Genomic DNA, 21,035 nt, shown 5'->3' with positions numbered 1-21,035 from the left:
AAACTTCCAACTTAAAAAAATACATTTATATCTAATATTTCAATTAAATATGTACACCAGAGTAACAACTCTCATTTTATTACACAAAATAATCAAAGCAAACATCAGTAATCAAATAAATAGGGATAATTAAATTAAATTAAATCAATCATGCAAATACATTAGTAAGTACATACGTAACTTAAAATATCCTTGGGCTATAATGGCCACTAAGCTATTTCAATGTATAGGTTGTTTCTGCAGGTGATACAATTTTACATTTTGTCATGCTGTAAAACTATTAGTAGAACTCTTCCAAAACGTTCAGTATATTTCATCTTGTTCTTCACTGTTGTTCCGACATTCAGCAAGTCTATATGTGTCGCCCATCCAGGACCAGTCTATTTGTCTTGACAGCAGGGAAAGGAGATGTGGCATTGGGCTTTCACCTAGTAAACATACAGCAAAGGGTGGCATGGTCGTGATAACACTGAACAGTTATGAATACTTTTGTATTACGGCATATTTCAAAATCACATTCTAAAATCGACTACTAAAATGGCTAACACAGACAAGTTGGTGTATTACACCTGATCTTTTAATCAGCAAAGTAAAATTGTTGGCTATACTTATCTGCTTGCCAGCTCTCTTTTCAAACAGGTTCTAAAGGAGATGGCTCGCTCCATTGCTTTATATCCCTGAGAATTTGATGTGATGACGCGACAGAAAAAGAAAACGCAGGGAGATAAATGAGCAGGGAAAAATATGTTTGGAGCAGTTTAAAAGAGAGGAAGGCAAATGGGGAATGAATTAAATGTTAACAATGTAACAAGCATGAAAGGACAACAAGAGAATGCATGCAAGTGTGTGTCAGAGGAGGGAAAAAGACAGAGAAGAAGTGTTTAGTTATTAAAGATAATGACGTAAAACACTTGCTGGGTCACGAAAAAAAACCTGGAACTACAATAAAAATAAACTAGAACTAATGTTAGCTTAATTTCGTTGAACACAGTTGACAGTCGACTGATTTACGTATCACAAAACTCCACTAGAGGGCAGTGTGTTTACTCTAGAAGCAGCTCAGTGATGCGACACGAGGTGGTTTCCATTTTTCTTGGGAGTTTTTTCACCACTTCAAATAATTAGGTGGAGTTGATAGCAGCCTCTCTTTTTTTCTCCAAGCTGTCATAGATGTCAAAGATCAAACATATGAAAACATCCCCACAGCTTTCACTACACAATGGTGAAAGGAAGAGCAATTATTTCGACAAGAATCAGTTCATTAAAACGGTTCATTCAAAATAATTGTTGACTGAATCATTCAGTGCTTTGTCAATTCGTTCATGATTTATGAAAAACAAGTTAATGTGCAGGACGCTGTATCAAGTGCCCGCTCTCAGTCACTTCTTTCCGTTGGTGCGTATCGATAGAAAGATATCATTCCTCACCCTGGCGCCTCGGTGCAGCCTGTCCTTCATGATGCCAATGAATTCCTTGTAAGAGAGCTGGTCATCGTGATCCACGTCAAAGATCTTGAAGATAGTATTGACTAAGTGACGTGTCAACTTGAGACCAGTGGCCACATATACTGCCCTTGCAAACTCATCTGACAGGAGACAAAGACACATATTGTGTGTTTCCCTGCACACAGAAAAAGGGGACCACATGTGCCTATAACTCTAGCTGTACAGCTTTGTCCCAACCTTGTCCAATGGAGCGAGAAGCAAAATTGTACATCTGCATGGCAATGGCAAAGTCTTCAAGGTTGTTGAGAAATTGGAAGAAGGAGCGGAACTCATCAAAGGTGATTCCCTTAAACAGCAAAAGAAAAAGATGCACATTAAGACTCTTTGAGGCACACCTCCTCATTGATGTATCTATTTTTAAAAACACACATACACAGCAAAACAACATGTGTAGAATGAGCTAAAGTAGCTGCTCATGGGAATAATAATAATAATGGCAATAATGTAAAAAAAAAAAAAAATATATATATATATATATATATATATATATATATATATATATCATGTGACTGGCTGGCGGTAACCCTGTTTTCACATTGAAAATGGGAAGTTTATTGGGAAATGAATTATCATATACCAATGTCAATCAATCAATTTCTGACATACTGTAAATAAAGAGACATATCCAGGTACACTAATAGATGAATACAGTTGATCAAGAAAGCAAAGACCAACTGCATTTGCGCATGCGTGTGTGTGTGTGCGTGTGGTCGAGCGAGGCAGTGGAGCGTTGAAGTGTGGAGAGTGACAACAGCTGCAGGAAGAAATGGTGGTGGGAAATTTCAGGTGCTATTCATGGCTGGGAGGCAGGAGAACTTACAGAGGAAGAATAAATCAAACAGATGTGTGCGGGAATTGAAGAAGTGCTGCTGCTGGCTAGAGATAAAATGTCAGCCAAAACATCACTTGAAATTTGTGTAGCAACAATTTGCAGTAACTAGTCAGTGGATATCAGTTTGTTCTTTTTTCTGAAATACCAATTTTTTTTTTCTTGTCAATGCCAATCTTTTTTAGTAGCTTTTTAGCCATTTAATTTTAAACATCACTGTAAACATCAGCTTTACATGTCATGTCCGCTCTGTAGGAGTAATATGAGTTTCGGCAAACACGGCTGCCTCATCAAATTTTATCAACTGAAATCACAAGAATTTATTTCTGTCAAGCAATTTTTTTGTTCAAATAGACAAGACCAACACATTTATTGGAGCACTATTGGGGGAAAAACATGATGTGAAGTACCTTTTCGTCAGGTATACTGTGTCTGACGTTTTCCAGGTAAGCACCAATATTCTCCACATTGGTGAAACGCAAGAGGATCTTGGCAAAGTCCTCTTCACTGATGGTGGCCATCCCTTTAGAGTAGGTCAGAAATTCAATCTCCAGCACCTCAGTCTGCAGGTTGTCCATGAACCTGAATATATAAAACAAAGGATATCAAAACTTCAATTTGAAATTGGGTTAAAAAAAAATACTGTAATAATATTAATTTTAAAATGAAAGACTTTCTAATTGGTAGTGTGAATAGCCGTGCATTGAGTCGTCCACATGCTTTTTGTGCAAGCTACGAAATAATACCTATAAAAGTCATCAAAATTGAGCTCAGCCTTCCCTTTCTTCCCGAAGAAATGGACCAGCAGGGTGGTATCAATAGTTAGACTCTCATCCGCACGCTAAAGTCAAAAGCAAAGGAGACAAAAAGGGAAACGAGAGAAGACTGGTGAGAGGCCACTCAACAAGAGTAACACTTTCTTCTTTAGAAAACATCGTCCGTTTCTCAATACCAAAGAAGGGCGCCAATACAGGCGACATGAAACCAAAGCGATCTTTGTGCTCAGTGCACACTGAAATAGCTAATAAACTGAAGTGGGACGACACTATTAGAGGATTTTGACTGTAAAATTTGATCAGCTCACAGATTAAAAAAGACCACACGCACAAATACACAACAATGTATATTGAGAAACTGAATGAGTAGGACGAGACCATTATTAATCCAACAATGCAAATACACAGTCAAGTCATTTGGCGTATGCAGATCATATCAATCAATTGACATAAACAAAAAAACAGTCAGCAGCTACCGTGACACCAATTCACCAGCCCAGGTCGCAATTATGTTGTCGTTTTAGTTTTGCACATATAGCAAGTTATCCAATTCATGCTTGAAATAACAGTTTAAACATCTGACAGCGGTCTTGGCAAACTTGTTTAGTTTGTACATTATTTGAAGACAAGTATCATCATTACCAGGAGAAATCAAGCGAAGATCAAAGATGCACACTTGAAGACATCCTTAGAGCCTTCCAACTATTATTTCTTGATAATAGATAGAGCTCAACACAGTTCTAATCATCAGAATGATGTAGCCCAGACTGGTGACTCTTGTTGTTACAGCAGAAAAGAGACTTTTGCAAAGAAACGACGCTTACGTTAAAGCGCATAACGGATACAGCTGAAACTCGTCATGCTCATTGTCACCAAACATGCCGGGTTGTAGAATCAGAATATAGAAAGGAAGAAGATGTAAAAGAAGGAGGCGCAGAAGAAAAGACGGAGGTCGGGACAGACGAAGTGTTTGGTGAAGATGCAATCAAGCTACCGCATTCCATGCATTTTGCCAAACAAACGGAGTCACACCATTAACAGCACAGCATTTTAAGAGCACACATGCAGAGCATGTGAGAAGATTCCACCTTTTTTCTTTCATTTGATTCTCTCATATTCGCTTCCGTCCAGTTAGGCAAGTAGGTCTACATTCCGTTATTAGAGCCAATTAATAAACGTTGTGCTATTTGTTATCTTTACACATAATATAATCTGTTGCTTATCATGCTTTTGAACTATTATGAAAGCTATAAAAAAAAAAAAAAGTCATATAAATACGATTTGTGAAGGTTTCTTTTGAAGTGACTAAATGTGGGGCATATTTCCGGATTGGCATGAATAGAAATTGGCTTTTGATCAGTTCCAAAAAAAAAGACATCCAGCATCAAGGCAGAAAAGGGGGAAGTAGATAACAATTGTAAATCACAGCCATGCCCATCGCTGCCAAACTTTGTTTTTGATGGCCATGCTACTGTATGCAGAGATGACGCTGGATCAAATCCCATGTTTGCCAAAGATGGAGGAGCATTTATGCCATTATCATAAACATTTGCACCAAAATGCTAAATGGGGTTCTACCTCAAGATTAAAATCCTAAAACCCAAAGCAGGACAAAGACGAAAAAGTCAAAAAGGGCAAATATTTTAGCGTTTTTAAGGACACATGAATTAAGATTACACTTTGCATGATTTAGATCTTTTCTAAATAAAGAATATTTAAAATGTCACTGGAAATAAATGCTGTTGGTTAATACTGTATTTGCAACAAAAGCTGAGAAACCCCTGAATGAACACACAGATGTTCTCCAACATCTTGTATAACGTTTTTCCAGAATAGTGGAAACTTGTATAGCTGCAAAACGGGTGACCTACTTCATATTTTCTTCAATATTCACTCCCTGTAATGGCCAAGTGTCCCAAAACATTTGTGCATGTTGTGTAGTTTGCAACGTGATGACTCAAAACGCAGTGCGGGAAATCATTAGATTGAAATTCAAAACACCAGTTTTTAGTATAGACACATGACGTTCCTCAATATGAAGAACGCCGAAAAGGGTCTCGTGAAATCGCCAAGCACGCTGTTCCAAAGAATGTACGCGCAACCATTCTTCCTAAGAACGCGGCTAGTCTCTTTGTAAATTGGAAGGGCTGTGTACTTGTTCCATACAGTCTGGACCAAAGCTCTGAACATGGTCACCAGCTAATTGCAGAGCTTATAGACAAACAACAATTCCCTCTTAATTTAACCTAAAAACAAAACTGTGTTTTGGGAACGTGGGAAACTGAGAAAATCCACGTAAGACCGGGCATAACATTTGAACCCCCTAACTCAGAACTGTGAGGCAGATGTGGTAACCTCTCATGCAATGTGCTGTTCCTCATAGTATAAATTACTGCTATACATATTGACCTCTTCACTAAACCCGCGGCAATAATGTGGAGAGATACAGATATAACGCCAAAGTGATCATAACAATGCTATCATTCCTGGAAGTGCGGCGGTACCATTGTGAGCTCAACCACCCCCACGACGACAACATCATTACTCTGCTCACAGGCAGAAAGAAGTGTGTGTGTTCCAAAACACTTTTGATCATTTATGTCAAATGTAAAAACAGTAATTACTGATGTCATCCTCCGAACCCGGGACTAATACCTCAAGGATGCCAGGTCTTCGTCAGTCTTTAAGTCCGACTGTCAGTTAGCAACACTTTCCAGGGACACGGGCGACTCCCAAGTTTTCCTTCCCATGACCTGGTCTTTTCTCCCTCGTCTCTCACCTGTCATTCCTTTTTACCTTCCCCAGCAGCCCCTTATTTTCCTCTCATACTGCATGTTCTCAGTTTACCCTGATTTCCTTTCTCCTCATGGTGACTGTCAGCGCCTCCTCCTCTAGCTGTCAGTAAGAGCCTCTTTTGCTACACAAAAGCAAAGAGCTTGACTAATCTGTTGAGTAAACACATCCTCCTTTAAATACAACCCGCTTCTTTCTTTTGCACTCAAAGGGCTTCCCGAGGCGCTCTTCTACCCGCCCACTTTGTACTTTAAAAGTTGTTGTCCGCTGACCTCTGGCCGCCAATCTTGCCTCACCTTTTTGGTGATTTGATCTCTTCCTCTTTTACTCTATTTATCTGATCAACTACTTCTTATCTCAAGTGTATTCTCTCACTTCGGTGCATTCCTGTTTCCACAATTGAGTCTACCTTTTTGCGTATGTTTGCATAATGTATTCACGTTCTAGCGTCAAGCAATTTGAATTTGGCAGATGTTTTCCATTTTGTTTATTGTTTTTTTTCTTCTTGTCACTTTGCCTGATCCCGTGTGTCCACCTGACATGCCGGCAGATGAAAGGCTCCTGAGTAAATACAAGGTCAGACCCAATACACTTCACTGTCATTACCTCCACCTAAGCTTCCGCCACCACGGCAGCGCCGCAGCACAAAGCCTGTCATTAGGCAGCTAGCCAGCGTGCTATGTTTTAGCTGTTTGTAATCATTAGCAACACCTACAAGGTGCGTTTCAGGTACTGTTTTTTTTTTTTTTTTGCACAGATTGCTGCCTTACAAACTATTTCACGTCGTTTTACAGCCTAAAAATATCGGACCGTGTGCTCAGTGATTTCAATATCTATAAATGTTAGAGATTGTTATTCAGCAGAATGACCATTCACCAATTCGGTGTCATCAGTTTCTACAACAGGGCAATGAAACATTTGGTAAATTACTCGATATTAATTAAGTAAAAAAAAAAATCACGCGAGTTGTTCCAGTCAATTAGCAGAAAAAGGTCATACTAATTGTGAAAACTCCTGTACGTTCTAATTAAATATGATGAAAGATCAATAAAGTATATCACCTTTTTAACTACAATGATATTTGACAGTTTTTGAAATCAAAGTATTCTCATGTGCAAACATTTCTGAGGTAAGCATTTTGAATTCTAGAAGTCTTCTATCTTCTATAACACATATTGAAACATAAAGATAGATACAAATAAATAAATAAATAAAACACGAGATTGGTTATTAGACAAACACTACATTATACTGTATCACCTAATATTATTGGACAATCATGTCATACCAGCATAGTACAGGTTAAGAAATAATAAGAACAAACACACATCGAGAATAAATGTGCTATATCCATAAGAATTATTTTTAACTTGATTTCTTAAAAATAAATACATTAATTTAGGGGAATAAAAAGGAATACAAGTTGAAGTTTATGTACTGTAATGAGTGCATAAACTTCAAGAAAAAACAAAAAGTCTAAGGAAATGAAAATGGGGGGAAATGGGGGGAGGCTGGGAACGACATGGTGGCACATCTCAACTAATATTAAGTAGACAAATGAATAAAGACATTTGGGACATCTTGACTGCAGTTTAATAATGCAACTTGTCAATTGCATAACTGTTATGCTTTTTTTGTTTTAAGGGAAGTCATTGTGGAAATAGTCTCATTGTCTTCATGCATTTTAGGTCTTATTCTGGTTTGGGCGATAAAAACACAGGGAATTAGAATTAAATTAAAAACAAACAAACGGGTAAACGTAAAACACAGTAGGAATGACAGGATAGAGGACAGTTGGGTCTGTGTACCTCCGCCAGGTCAGAAAAGAGGATTTGGCTGGCGCCTCGCCTTAGAACGTCCCAGTAACTCCGTGCCACAAACTCCTGACTGTCTTTTTTAAGCACCTGTAGGGGTGGTCAAGGGGGCCAAGGTCAGTTCACTTCTAACACCGCCACTTCAGGAAGTAGCTTCTGCATTTTTCCCATTATCAAATCATAATAGTAATACGATGTGGGGTTCAGAGTAACATAAATATGTGGCATCTGCTGGCCATTCAATGTTCAGTTTGGAAAGTCATTCATTCCAAACCATAATACTCTCATTCAGGTCTGAATTGGGTAAAGCAGACATTCTGGCAAATTCCCGCTGGGCTGGACTGCAATCTACATTGTTCAGGCTGCTACTCCAGATGACTCTACATATGTTACTCCTCGTCAGTTAGTCCTCCTCATTTTCATCACAGAGCTAATGGCAAAAAATAAAATTATTTTAAATTAAACCTTGGCTATATTCCTTCGGTTTAACTGCATAACTAGCACTAAATATTACAAATAGACCAGTATTCGGTGACTAATACTGGTTGAATTATCCCTTTGTAAAGCCGTTTAATATCCCACCAACAAGTATAGTTTTAGAGCAATCAATTATTTAATCTGGAAATTTCACCCTTTAATCACATTCTTAAACCGTCTAAGGTGAGCAAAAAGGACACTACGCGGGTATGTTTTTGGATACATACGCTGTTCATGGGGGCAACCTGATATCCATACAGCTGCATACTCTACCACACAGAGAAGAGGCATGAGGGAGAGAGACAGAGAGAGAAAGAGAGAGGACGGCAGAGCATGCAGTCAGAGAGGGAGGAGAGAAGATAAAAGACATGTTAGTACATGCAAGGAGAGGTTGTGGATACACTCTGCATAGGGAGGGACATGTCATTTCCAATGCCTCTCTGATTGATTATATCTTAGAGCAACACACATTTCACAAAACATGTTTTAAAATGAGCATCGAAATATGATCTAGATGTATACTAAATTCATAGTATATACAAGATGTGTGTGTTTTTTTTTTTAATAATCTTAAATGTAATACGGAGGGCTTGATGTTAACACCTGCCAGCCTGTTAAATGCGGGTGAATTTCAGCTGTGGTGGGTAACAGTGCTACTCCCACTTTGGCAGGTTGTAGTTAAAAAACAAAAAAAAAAACGTGCTCATATCTCAACCAATTTTCATGGAGTTTGCTTTTTTTGTCAAGATCTGCTAACAAAACATTTGAGGAGGGAAAAAAAGCCCAAAAATATTTTTCTTACCCATGAAAAGTTATTCACACTTCCCTTGTTGTGATTTGACGTGATGATTGTGCATAGTTTTTGGAATCTATCTTAAAGTTCACTAAGCATTTACCGCTAAAAATGTTGAAGGCCAGAGTACCAGTATTATTAGTATAGCTAATGAATACAAGAAAATGTTGTTCCTAAGCCTTAATCACAGGAGCATGGAATACGACAAATTATACAAGAGTATATCCATTTGATTCAGTACAGTTGGGATGTCACCGTCATGGTACAACAGAGAACAGAAACTTGTAAGGCAGCATGCACTCAGTCATGGTTAGATAACAGGTTCATATCCTAATATCTCCAAAGTTGACAATAAATGGTGATTTCATGATCTAAGATTTTAAATGCATCCACAGTTTGGCACAGCAGTTCAGTAACCTCAAATGCACACCACCAAAGCAACAGTTGCATCACAATACCTTTGTGAATGATTTAAAATGACCAGAGCCTTTAATGTATACTGATTGGATTATCCAATATTACTATTAGTCTCAATACAATGAATCAGTGGAATCAGTTTCAAGTCTACATTGACAATCCATAATCGTCACACCATCAATTATATTCAGGACGCTTGGGAAAATGTGTTGTTATATTTATACTATTATACCGTATGGGTCCTTGATCCTGATTACCAACTCACTTACCAACTGTGCTGACTTCTCAGCATCCCCTTTCCTCCCCTTCTTCTCATTTTTCTTCCGGAAGATCTCCTGAAGCTGCAAAGGGGTCAAGAATAAAGCTCTTTATGACATGATTTTTTTTTTTTTTTTTTTAATACACTGTGATCAAATATTAAGCACATTAAGACAAATCCTCATCAGTAATGTAAGAAATAAAACTGACAACAGAATGAAAATGATCTCATGGATGATTGGGTTACGCTTCCTATTAGCGACTTACCACCAAGAACTCCCTCTTGTCCACCATCTGGTTGCCGTCTGCATCAAACATATTGAAGGCAATCTTAAAACCAGCATGGGGCTCTGCAGCAGAGGAGAACACACATGGTGAGAGTTATCAACAGAGTCTGTTAAAGGTAATTGTAAATAACCAAATAGCATACACCACAGTCACGACAATGGTCAGATACAGTATAAATGAGCATGTCCTTGACTTTAGTTAATTGCTTCACTCCATTATATTGACTAGTACTATAGAGGTTGCCTGAAGTGGATTGCTTTTGGACCTCATCACAGGAACAACAACAAAAAACCTTTGCAGGTATGGAGTGAAATCGAGTCGTCGCCAAGCTGTACCAATACAGTATATTAAAGTACTGCATTTCATAATAACACTAAACTATTATTTATAATTTCATATGTAACTGTGGATAAAAAGTGAAACATGGAGAGTTCTAGTCGCCAAAATGCATGGCAGCTTTCACAACAAAAGTTACATTCACCGATAGATGGGAATAAAGTGACATCCATTCGGCCATCGCCGCAAGCTGTATCATACTTAAGCATACATATGTATATTCATAAATACATATGTAGTTGGTTGTGGCTGAACAAGCAAAATGTGGAGCTAAAACGCCTCTTGAATAACAACACAATCTACTTTTATTTCACGGCTGTTTCCTCTCTTAGTAAAATATCAGATACAGAGGCCAGGGCAATCTGCTTCTTCCTTGACAATCACCATGTTGTTTGTGGTTTAATGAACTGTACTGTACTGGGTGGGATCTCAAAATGTTTCCTAATAAGAACCCCAGGGGTCGCTGTTTATCCGTTGCAGCAAGTGGTCAACCGGTCACTGACTGATTTGCTCACGGTTGTTTTATCCATTACATGTATTTGACCTTTTAAGCCTTTCCTGATTATGACCATGTCTTGGGTATGTTGAAAATGTAACTTTTGTGCTGAAGGTTTGCACTGTAATTACCATGGTAAAGTACATTTCACTTCACAGTTATAGAACTACAGTAGTTGTAGTCTTTGTGTCTAACTTACCCGGAGGGGAAATTGTAACTACAGCAATAGCTGATGCAATACTTTCACCAATTTTGCTCTCCCAAATAAGTATAGTGCACAACAGCAGGATATAGACATACTCACTTGTCAGGATGCAGAGCAGGAACAGGTACTCCGTGTATGAGATGATACCTAGCAACAAGACCACAAGGGAATCAGAGACACAATGGCACACAATAATATTTTCAAGAATATAGCATATTTTCCCGTATCTCCTTGAAGTAAACCAATAATCCATTTGGTCACACACTATTTCTAGCAGCGTGACAAGGGGCCGCCATAAAAAAACAACAACAACTTTATTTGCATTTCAAACACCTCTAAAATCCTCCATTACAGATAAAATCATGAGAAAACTATTGCTGACTAAAACACACGATCTATCCTATTGCCGACACTGCTCTTCTCATGAATAATGTTTAATTTGCACTATTTAAGTTGAGTTATCTTAGGGCAAATAACGCAGTTTGCAACATCACTGCAATTTTAAGGAGCCCACTTGAAGAACACTTGGGAATTGTATAAGCTTTTTTACTGATATTTTTAGCTGAAATGTCAGCTAATTGAACAAAGCAAACTAGCAGACAAAAATTAAAGCATCGATTGCAGCTGTGCATGACATCCAAACAACAACGACAAAGTTGACGGAATTGTGTTTCAGGTTTCAGTATAATCCTTGAAACCTATAGCAACTGTTCATGACAAAAATGGCATTGGTTTGAACATAGAAACAACAGATTTCACAAGCAGACGCGACTCACAGCACATCCCTGTACAATAATTGAATGTGCAGAACAACACATTTTTATTAAGTCAAAATTTGAACATCTTAACATTGTTATATTCGTTTTGAGAAAAAAAAAACATCCCTTGAAAATATGTTTTACTTTGGGGGGGATGTTAAATGAGCATGTTCATAAGAAAAAGCTAAAAATCTAATTCAGCATTGCCAAGTACATTAATGTGTAAATTTTTGTAAAGCTATGTTGAGAAATAATGAAGTAACAGTATATGGTTTTACCCTAATTTGAAGGTGCTTTTCTGGCCAAATTGTAACTAGGCAAAATAATACATCATTGTTCCTCCAGGAAGGCTATAAGGCCTCACACAAGCTAAATTTCTCGCAATTTTCAAAATTGTTGCTACTGAGGTTGAATTTGAAAGTATTTTGCAGTCAGATGTTGGATTTTGACAGATGTTCATTTTGGAGAAATCCGGTCAAGTTGCGACTATTTCCTTCTATTCAAGCCTGATGTCAAGTAAAGAGTGTGCGTGTGCGTGTTTGTATAAGCAGGTGAAAAATGTTTCAGGACATGATCCTTTCTTGCTTTGGGCCTATTAACACTCTTTTTCGCTTTCTGTCTGATTGTCCAGATAGTTCAGGGTGACTCGCTTGAGTGTTACGGGACATTGCTTTCTCGTGGATGTGGATTTGTGTGTATGCGTGTCGGTGAACATGACACCGGGTAGAACAGGTGACAGGCTTGTGTTTCCTACTGCGCGACTACTTTGTGTAAAGGAGCTGAATTGGAACAGAAGTCCTCCCCCCCCCCCCCCCATGTCATGCACTCAAACCACTGAGAGCGCCCTAGGAGACAGATGCTTATGAATAAATACTCTGTATACACTACATTTAGTTAGATTTCGACATACGTTTTCACACATTATTCAAGAATGGCTTCACCAAATGCAAATCTTGGTTTTAAAGTAGTGCTGATAGTAATTCTTAAGATTGACAACCCTTCTGCAATACCATTATTTTATCAGTACCTGTTCCTAAGTCCCGTCCATTTTTTTCCAAGAACATCAAATCCCATTTTTATAATACAACTACAAAGGAATCTTAATATCACAGATGGAAAAAACATGAAACACACACACAGAGCATTCCATTTAATTTTGTCATTCTCAGAATCTTGTAGCCATTCCAAGGAATTTAGCTGTTCCCGCTCCGCATAGGAATACGTGTCCAGACAAACACAGTTTGTATTGCATACATATCAGGACATTAACTGACATATTGCGAAATTGAATGGGGAAATGCCCACAGATATACATCTCCTTTTTGAGAGGGGGGTTGCCTATAATACCTCATTATCTCATATCTCATTGGTGTTGCATACTTACAGATATGTTATACAGTATGAGGAAATGAGAGGAGTGAAGAGAGGAGAGGAGAGGAGATGTGGTTTATTTTTAGTTTGGTCAGCAGGTTGGTTGGCTGTCAGGAGAGACAGCATGCCTCCAACCTCGGATTAGAGACACCTACTGTGACTCACAAAAATACACACATTGGCAGGTAAACCCTGAAACTGAGCAAAATATGGAATTTGACATGTGAGCCTCATAGATTCATAAATATAATCTTAACCAAGCGAAGTGAATAATGTGGTAAATAAAACACTGACGCCAAAACAACAACTCATAATCCGTAGTGATCTGTAGAAAATTAGACACGGTTACAAATAATGGTTTGGATGTGCAAAGTGCCTTTTCTGCTTGTAGTATCTGTGTGTACATGTGTGTGTTTGAGTGCATATTGTACCTCGTTCTCTCAGGTTACGGAATAGTTTGGACGATCCTCTCCATACAGGGGGAGTATCTGATAGGATTTTCTCCAGCTCCTGGAAAAATATGTACCAAATAAAAGTCGCCCGTGAAGATTCTATTGGAAATTGGCCAATATTATGTTTCATTCACAACAATTTACTGTCTGCAAGCATTGCTTGAAACATATCACAAATTAATTTATAAGAAATATAGTGTTATATTTTTTGTGCTTGTGGCAAGTCTTTAATTTCTGAAAATCTTTTTTTTAGAAGCTAGTGAACAGCCTGAATTGAGTCTATTGTGTGGAATTGATTGTAAATGGTTTATATTTTGAGACAAATTTTAGTTCACACTGGGTGCATTCTTAGCTGTAACCAGCAGGGGCACTGCTGATTCATTCTCAACTAGTTTCTAAAAATAGAACACCATAAAGTCAACTGTTGGAAGTTGAGTAACATCCACTCATGCCTCCGCTATGAAACAACCACTCCATGCAGCAATAATCTGCTCAATGCAAGAAGAACAATAAGATAGCTATTGTCAGGGTTCATCAAACTGAATATAAAAAAAAAAAAGTGAATGCAGTACTTGTTAATAATTTTCCTCATAATTAAACACATTTAGTCAAATGGCGATCAGCAGAACTGTATATCTCACTACGAACGGCCACATAATATACATGGCAATAAGGGAGTTAATAAAGAAAGTCAATTTAAACAGACCACCACATGTAAAATACAACAAATGCTGACAACATGGAGGAAGGAAGAAAGAAGCTTTCAGAGTGTGTCTCCCACCTGTTTGGTCAGGGACCTCCAGGGCCTCTTGCCTGCCAGGGAGCCAGACAAAAGAGAGAAAAAGAAGGGAAAGAGGAGAAGAGGGTTTGGGTGGGCTCTGTCAGATAGCATCTGTATTATCTAGAAATGGGTCTTAATGTGCACGGTACAGTCACAACACACAGCACGCACACGCGCGCGCACACACATTGTATATACAACTGTGATCATCACAGGCCCATCTAAAGTGCCCTGTGCTCATCTTTGTAGTAGGTGGAATGTCCCAGTAAAAGCACATGCTACTTTTGTTCTGTTTTATACAACAAAGTTCATCTTAATTCAACTTCAAAGGGGGCATTAGAGGATGTCGGCTGCTGAGTGTGTGGATTTGTGTGGCTGTATCATATGTCAGGCGCAGCGCACATGTAAACACTCATACAGGTGCATAATACGCAACAACTGCCCACTTAAGAACAGAAAATGTGACGTGTGGGGGAAACGGTGACGATAAGGGGAGTTTAGATATTTGTTAGTCATTACAAAGTGTAAATGTGAGCAAATGTTGAATGAAGGGAGGTCTGTGTGCGGCAGTGTCAATTTGTATATGTGTCTGACTAACAATAACCTTAGACTAAACAAAAGCTCTAAGGCCATCTGCTTTGAGGTTACCTCAGCAAATTTGTTTCTAATGGCAGCAGGTCGGCAGAGATAGCCGCGATCAGGTCAACCATGGAATTGTGTACAATAAAACATACATTAACTCATTCACTGCCATCGACGGCTATAGACGTCAAAAATTCATTTGAACTATTTCTGTTAGTTTAAAAAAAACCATTTTTGTTAACAAGAGTATAAAAGCCTAGAATTTTTTTAGTACATTTAGAACAGATATAAAATTTGTGATTAATCGTGAGTGAAGTCATGTGATTAATTACGATTACAAATTTTAATCACCTGATGCCCCTAATTTTTAATAATCTCTTCTTTATTATTATTATTTTTTTAATAATCTTTTCTTTTTTTAAAGAAAAGATTATTTAAAATTAGGGGCGTCAGGCTAATACAATTTTTAATCATAATTATTCGCATGAATGCACTAGTTAACTCACGATTAATCACAAATTTTATATCTGTTCTAATACAATAAAAACATTCTAGGTATTCATACTCTTGTTAACAAAAGTGTGAAAAATGTTAAACTAGTAGAAATAGTTCAAATGAATTTTTGACGTCTATAGCCGTCGATGGCAGTGAATGAGTTAAAAAGGTAATTACAAACATGACATGCCAGATATTTTTAATGTCATGCAAAAAATAAGGCATCTATTGAGGTCAGGCATTTCTTTTTTAAACAAGGTGATGCAACCAGTGGTTAAGTTAATTAGGGCGCTATTAGAGAAGAGCAGGCCTCGGCGATATAGACAACATTTTGTATCTCGATATTCATGGCAGGTACATATAGCAATACGATAACGATATATTACAATGGGCTTGGCGAAAACTAAGCCTTTTTTTAAGAACAAGCAATTAAATAAAAAATCTAAATCTAAAAGGATGTGGAAATATTAAATAGATAAATAAATAAAAAATAATTAAATTCACACTGTAGTGCAACTGTGCTTTAACAATAAATAGGTACACATTAAATTATATATATGGTGAAGTATTGCTGTAAAACACAATTCTTGGCAGTGCACAGCTTTGTCTCGCTTGCGTCTGCATTTCTGCGTGTGAGTCTCCCTCTCCTGCTGTCCATCAGATGATCGTCATTGGCTAGCTTTGGCTGTCGATCAACGCCAAACTTGAAAGGAGGTATGATGTTGGTTGGTTGGTCTGAGCTGTATATGCGAGCGTGAGCGTGCAAAGACTACACAGTTGAATGGCATTGACTACATTTTCTATATTAATATCTTGAATGTTCATATCTAGATAACAATACAATAACGATACAACACCCAGCCCCAGAGCAGAGACGACCATTTTATGGAAACTACTGACGAGATTTGTATTCATGTGTTGAGCTTCATTTTAAGTTCATCAAACTCATGCTCCAAAACAAATGTGTGCATACGAACTGACACCAAAACACATTTTCTTTTACTCATGGAAGCACGTGCTGATGTCTACAACATCAGTAACAATGAAGAAAAGGCCACAAAAAAACAAAGCCCCTTCTACTCTGTATTTTATGTGTAGAAAACAATGCTATACATACTTCTCGGTTCGCTCATGGTGACTGATTCGATGAAGTTCTGAGGAGTCATGTAGAGCTGCCCTTCATACTCCGCAGAGCTAAACATACGGAAACGATGCTCATGGGATGACATGTGCACATCTCCCTCCTCAAAGTCCATTGGATGTGCCTGTAGAACAAAAAAAAACGGTACACTTTAAAACTGATATATGACTGAAAAAAAATGAAATAAAGTGATGAACTATTCTATATACAGTATATTATTCATGGCTGATTTGATGTAGAGAGCTCAGCCCCATATACACAAACCAAGCCTATAATAAAAAAAACATGTCTCCTTTTTGCTGTATCTTTTTTTTTATTATCTTTGCACAAAGCTTCAAATTATAAATAGAGTCAGGCCCTTTTGTGTGATAACAAGCTTCAGTGCAAGGGCACACGCATTTTTTTTTCCCAGTATACTTTCAACATGATTGGAATCTCTAAGCAGCCAGCCCATCAACTTGATTAGCTGCAGTGCTACGCCACCAGTTGGTGCTGCATGAAGCTTCGTAATTACAAGACAGCTTTCCAAATTTAAACCTGCTTGGCCACAGGGCTCGTTGCAGCGAGGTTTCTGCACAGCTCAGCTAACATGCTAATGAGCATACCGATCCATTCATAAAGCTTTGATGCTGCCTTCACTGAGGGAGCATAAATATGAGATGAGGGTTCTGCTACTTTGCAGAGAGTAGCGTGAGAAGGCTGTGGTTTTGACTCTCACTAAGGAATAAAGTTTAAAAAGTGAGGCAGTTAGTTTCTAATGCCATGCCATGCTAGATGAGTAAGGTCAACTTAATTTGTGTTGTTTTAAATGAAATGTCAAGATATGTAATGTGCTTGTGTATAGCCAAAAAAAACCTTGCTTCGTCTTTCTTTTCTGACCTCACAACAGATGGTGCTCTCACTTGAGAGTGATTATCAAACGTTTTACACCAGGTACCACCTTAGCACTCCAAGTACACCATAATGACCAGCATTAAAATACAGCAGCGTAAAAGGCGTTAAGTGTTCATCAAAAACGAGACTGAAATTTTATTCCTAAAAAGTATATTTAAGATTTTCGTAAACCGCTGCAACATTAGCGAAATTAAAATGCTCCATACAATTGGAATAAACACGGCGAATCCTAATGGAATTTCATTCATATAGGTAGATATATCCAGGCTATGTCATGTCTGCACATGCTCCGTCTTGACGTAAATGTGCAATGACGTCGTTTACGCACCTTCTAACCACAGCTGGTCTGTAACAGGAGAGCTTGTTTACAATACATGTGACTTGGTTTTCTCAAGCTGTTGCTTAAAAAATAAAAGTGTAACATTTGTATGTATTTTGGTAAACAATCACACTGTGCTGGAGTCAAGCTTTCAAAAGAGAAATAATAAAAATGTGTTTTTTAAGACGAGTTCTAAAAATGGACAGAGAGAAGGCTTGCCCCACATTTAGTGGGAGGTGATTCCAAAGAGAGGTTACCTGTGATGTTTCTTGTTTGCTTTCACGTCAATAATCAAACAGACAACACTGTGAATAGCGGTTAATTATTGTTTAAATTTTTTATAAGTTACATTTTTTATTTATTATTTAAAACAATTACAAATATTTAAATATTATAATAATATTAAATATTAGATGAAAAATGCACACATACTAGATGTAAATACAAAAACAAGAAATAATTCAAAACTATTTTATCAAAATATGACATAAAAATACAAATCAGTCAAATATGTTAGACAAAAAACAGACAAAAATATGAGAAACAAAATCAGACAAAAACATGCAATATTATATGCTACAAAAATATTAGCAAAAACACAAAAATATTCACTAAAAATACACAGTAGGAAAAAAATTAATTATGACAAAAATATACATATATATATATATACATATATATATATATATATATATATATATATTTCACATTAACTCCTAAATTGCTTCAACCATTGATTGAAAAACGTTTTCTTTGTCAGCAGAAAAGTTCCTGCTTATTTTCTGGCGCCGAGTGCGAGGGATCGTTTGGATAGTATCCATTTCTTGCGCCGACCCGGAAGTAAACAAAAAGAGGAATTGTGGGATGTATCGGTGCTAACCAGTGACAAACGGCACGGTTAACTTTGACGATGCCGTTAAACAGCGAGACTAAACGTGTTTTGAACAACGCATATTTAACGGCCGGTTAGTTAACGGCGAGTTAAGAATTTAACGAAAATTACGTATGTAACTACGGTTCTATGAGTCCAGCACCGCCACCTGGCGGTCGGGAGGGACGAAATAGAACCGCCAGTTAGGGGTTAAACAGTGGTTAAAATAACCGAGAATTTAACAACTGGGCCCTGGTCAACTGCGGGAAATTATCCAATCTCACATATTGGTCCAAGTTCAACATTATTATTATTTTCCTAATACCAATAAAATGTTCTTGTATTTATGCCAACGATGTATAGTGACAGGCGGAACAATTAAATGCTCTTCCACCAGATGGCAGAAGATATATAACTTGTGTATCCACATTTGTGACATTTTTGTTTTGAGATTATTTTCTAATGTAAAATGTGTTGATTAAAGATCAGGAAACATTGATTTCAAGTGTTTAATGAACCTAATAAACCAACCTTGCATGTTTTTTGGGGGGGAATGTGGGTGGAAACCAGATTACCAAGAAAAAACCCACTAAGCACAGGATGAACATGAAAACTCCAAGGTGATGCAGCCCTTCTAAACACACATCCAGCCAGAGGCGGATTTACCAACCTAGGCAGTTGCCTAGGGCCTCACGTTACTAGAGGCCCCCATAAAATTCCTCCTACACTAATAGCCAATATAGTTTTTACTTATTTACGCATATTGATTATGTTTTTATCCAAATCAGTTCGCTGAAATGCCAGCAAAAGGCTTTTTGGATCCACCGTGCTATCGCTTCCTGTACACCTGCTTCTCAAATTTCAATTCAAAGCTGTGTTGCGGTGACTGCTCATGTTGACATTTCAGCACCAGCTGGAACGGAGAGCGCCATCACTACATGTGCGCGCGCACATCGCCCAGCTGCCAAATAGTGAGCAGCCGTTTTCGGAACAAACTACATTCTATTTTATACGGACACCATCAAAACATAACGACTATATTCATATTCGTTCATTTGTGAGAGTCGATGTGTAATTAGTCGAGGATTTATTTCACAAAGGATGAAATAAACAAGGCCCTGGTGACCAAACACGAACAAGCATATAAATTAGTAGCGATGTCTAATTAAGTCGTATGGCCGTCATGTTGCCTTAGTACCGCCCCGGTTAGCAACCCACCTTCTCTTTGGCTTCAACGGCCGGGATGGAAGGCAGCAAACCGTGGATGCTGCGAGTCCCCATCGTCCTCCTCCAGCTTCTGCGGTTAGTCATGTCCTCGTAGTAGTAAAGTGCCACTGCACCCCCCGCCGCCAAACAAAGCCCTAAAGTGAGACACTTCCGCGCTCTTGAGGCCGTCTGACGCCCGGTCAGCTCGTTTCTCGACACCGAGCACAGGCTAAGCTTAACGGCCAGCGAAGCCACTCTGCGGAAGGCGGCCATCGCTGCTGTTAGTGATGCCGCTAAGATGGTGCTGGTGTGGTCAGAACTTTGAGGACAGCTTGGAGCTATCGCGTGACTTGGACTATCGCGAGAAGTACTGTACAATGTAAATATTAACGTGCATTTAAAAAAATGCTGATTACGACCGACAAAGAATCATGTTTTTTTGTTTAAGGCAACGAGTTTGAGTTTATGCCTTTAATAATGTTTGGCAGATTCAATAATTAACATGTGGGATATGGCCAACACGTCATAGTGAGGTGTCAGGGCCAGCAAGGCACCATCATAAACACTGAGCTTCATTTACAAGTTCAACCCAAATTCTAATATTTGTTACATGAGATTATATTCATTTATTCCCAACACTGTATTAGCTTCATTTCATAGCACTGACCCCAACAAGCCAAAGTTTGCCGCAGTTGCAGCATGACTTATTTGTAATAAAATGTTATTATAGCACTAAGTTTTTGTTTTTTTTCCTACAATCAAAAAATCGTAATCAAGTGTTACCACATGGGTGTTAGTTACTATTACCAGGTTTATACTGATATATATATATTTTTTTAAAGCAGATTTTGTCACAGTGTGCAGGGGGTTATGAACCCAAATGCATGAAGTAGTGATGGAGGCCAGCTGTGCTCACAAAAATGTTTAATTAACTAAACTAGGCTTACTGTCAAAAACAAAGTAAAAAATAAAACAGATTAAAAAAAACAAATACTCAGACTAAATTCACATAGACACATAGATAAGACTATGGTCTATGCACAACCAGGATGAGGTGCGACCGCGAACAAAATGATCCAACAAGAACTGCACAGAAGCCAGGAACTAAATATAAGCAAACTGACAAGACGAGTGACACCTGGACAAGACACAAGTGGCTGGGGAAGATGATTGGATGA

The 21,035-nt window shown here is 38.1% G+C and overlaps 1 protein-coding gene across 8 annotated transcripts; it reads right to left on the bottom strand.

The window, feature by feature from the left end:
• Positions 1–62: 62 nt before the first annotated feature.
• micu3a (mitochondrial calcium uptake 3a) lies at positions 63–20,191 on the bottom strand. 8 transcript variants are annotated; one of them, XM_086082096.1, is made up of 16 exons: positions 19,870–20,191; positions 16,544–16,691; positions 14,350–14,381; positions 13,548–13,626; positions 11,087–11,134; positions 9,930–10,012; positions 9,674–9,745; positions 8,422–8,463; positions 7,712–7,807; positions 4,689–4,703; positions 3,081–3,175; positions 2,745–2,916; positions 1,683–1,791; positions 1,428–1,585; positions 613–677; positions 63–431 (listed from the first exon to the last, which is right to left on the bottom strand). In XM_086082096.1, the coding sequence occupies exons 1-16, from the start codon at positions 20,128–20,130 to the stop codon at positions 425–427; spliced, it is 1,482 nt and encodes a 493-aa protein (XP_085938222.1). In that variant the 5' UTR covers positions 20,131–20,191; the 3' UTR covers positions 63–424. The 8 variants fall into 8 exon arrangements, with proteins under 8 accessions (XP_085938222.1, XP_085938224.1, XP_085938226.1 ...); XM_086082098.1 differs by lacking the exon at positions 4,689–4,703; XM_086082100.1 differs by lacking the exon at positions 8,422–8,463.
• Between the last annotated feature and the right edge of the window lie 844 nt (positions 20,192–21,035).

The sequence above is a fragment of the Leptonotus elevatus genome, chromosome 8 (assembly GCF_054856555.1).
Source record: "Leptonotus elevatus isolate MCC_2025b chromosome 8, RoL_Lele_1.0, whole genome shotgun sequence".
Lineage (NCBI taxonomy): Eukaryota > Metazoa > Chordata > Actinopteri > Syngnathiformes > Syngnathidae > Leptonotus > Leptonotus elevatus.
This window is presented reverse-complemented; position numbering and strand designations above follow the sequence as displayed.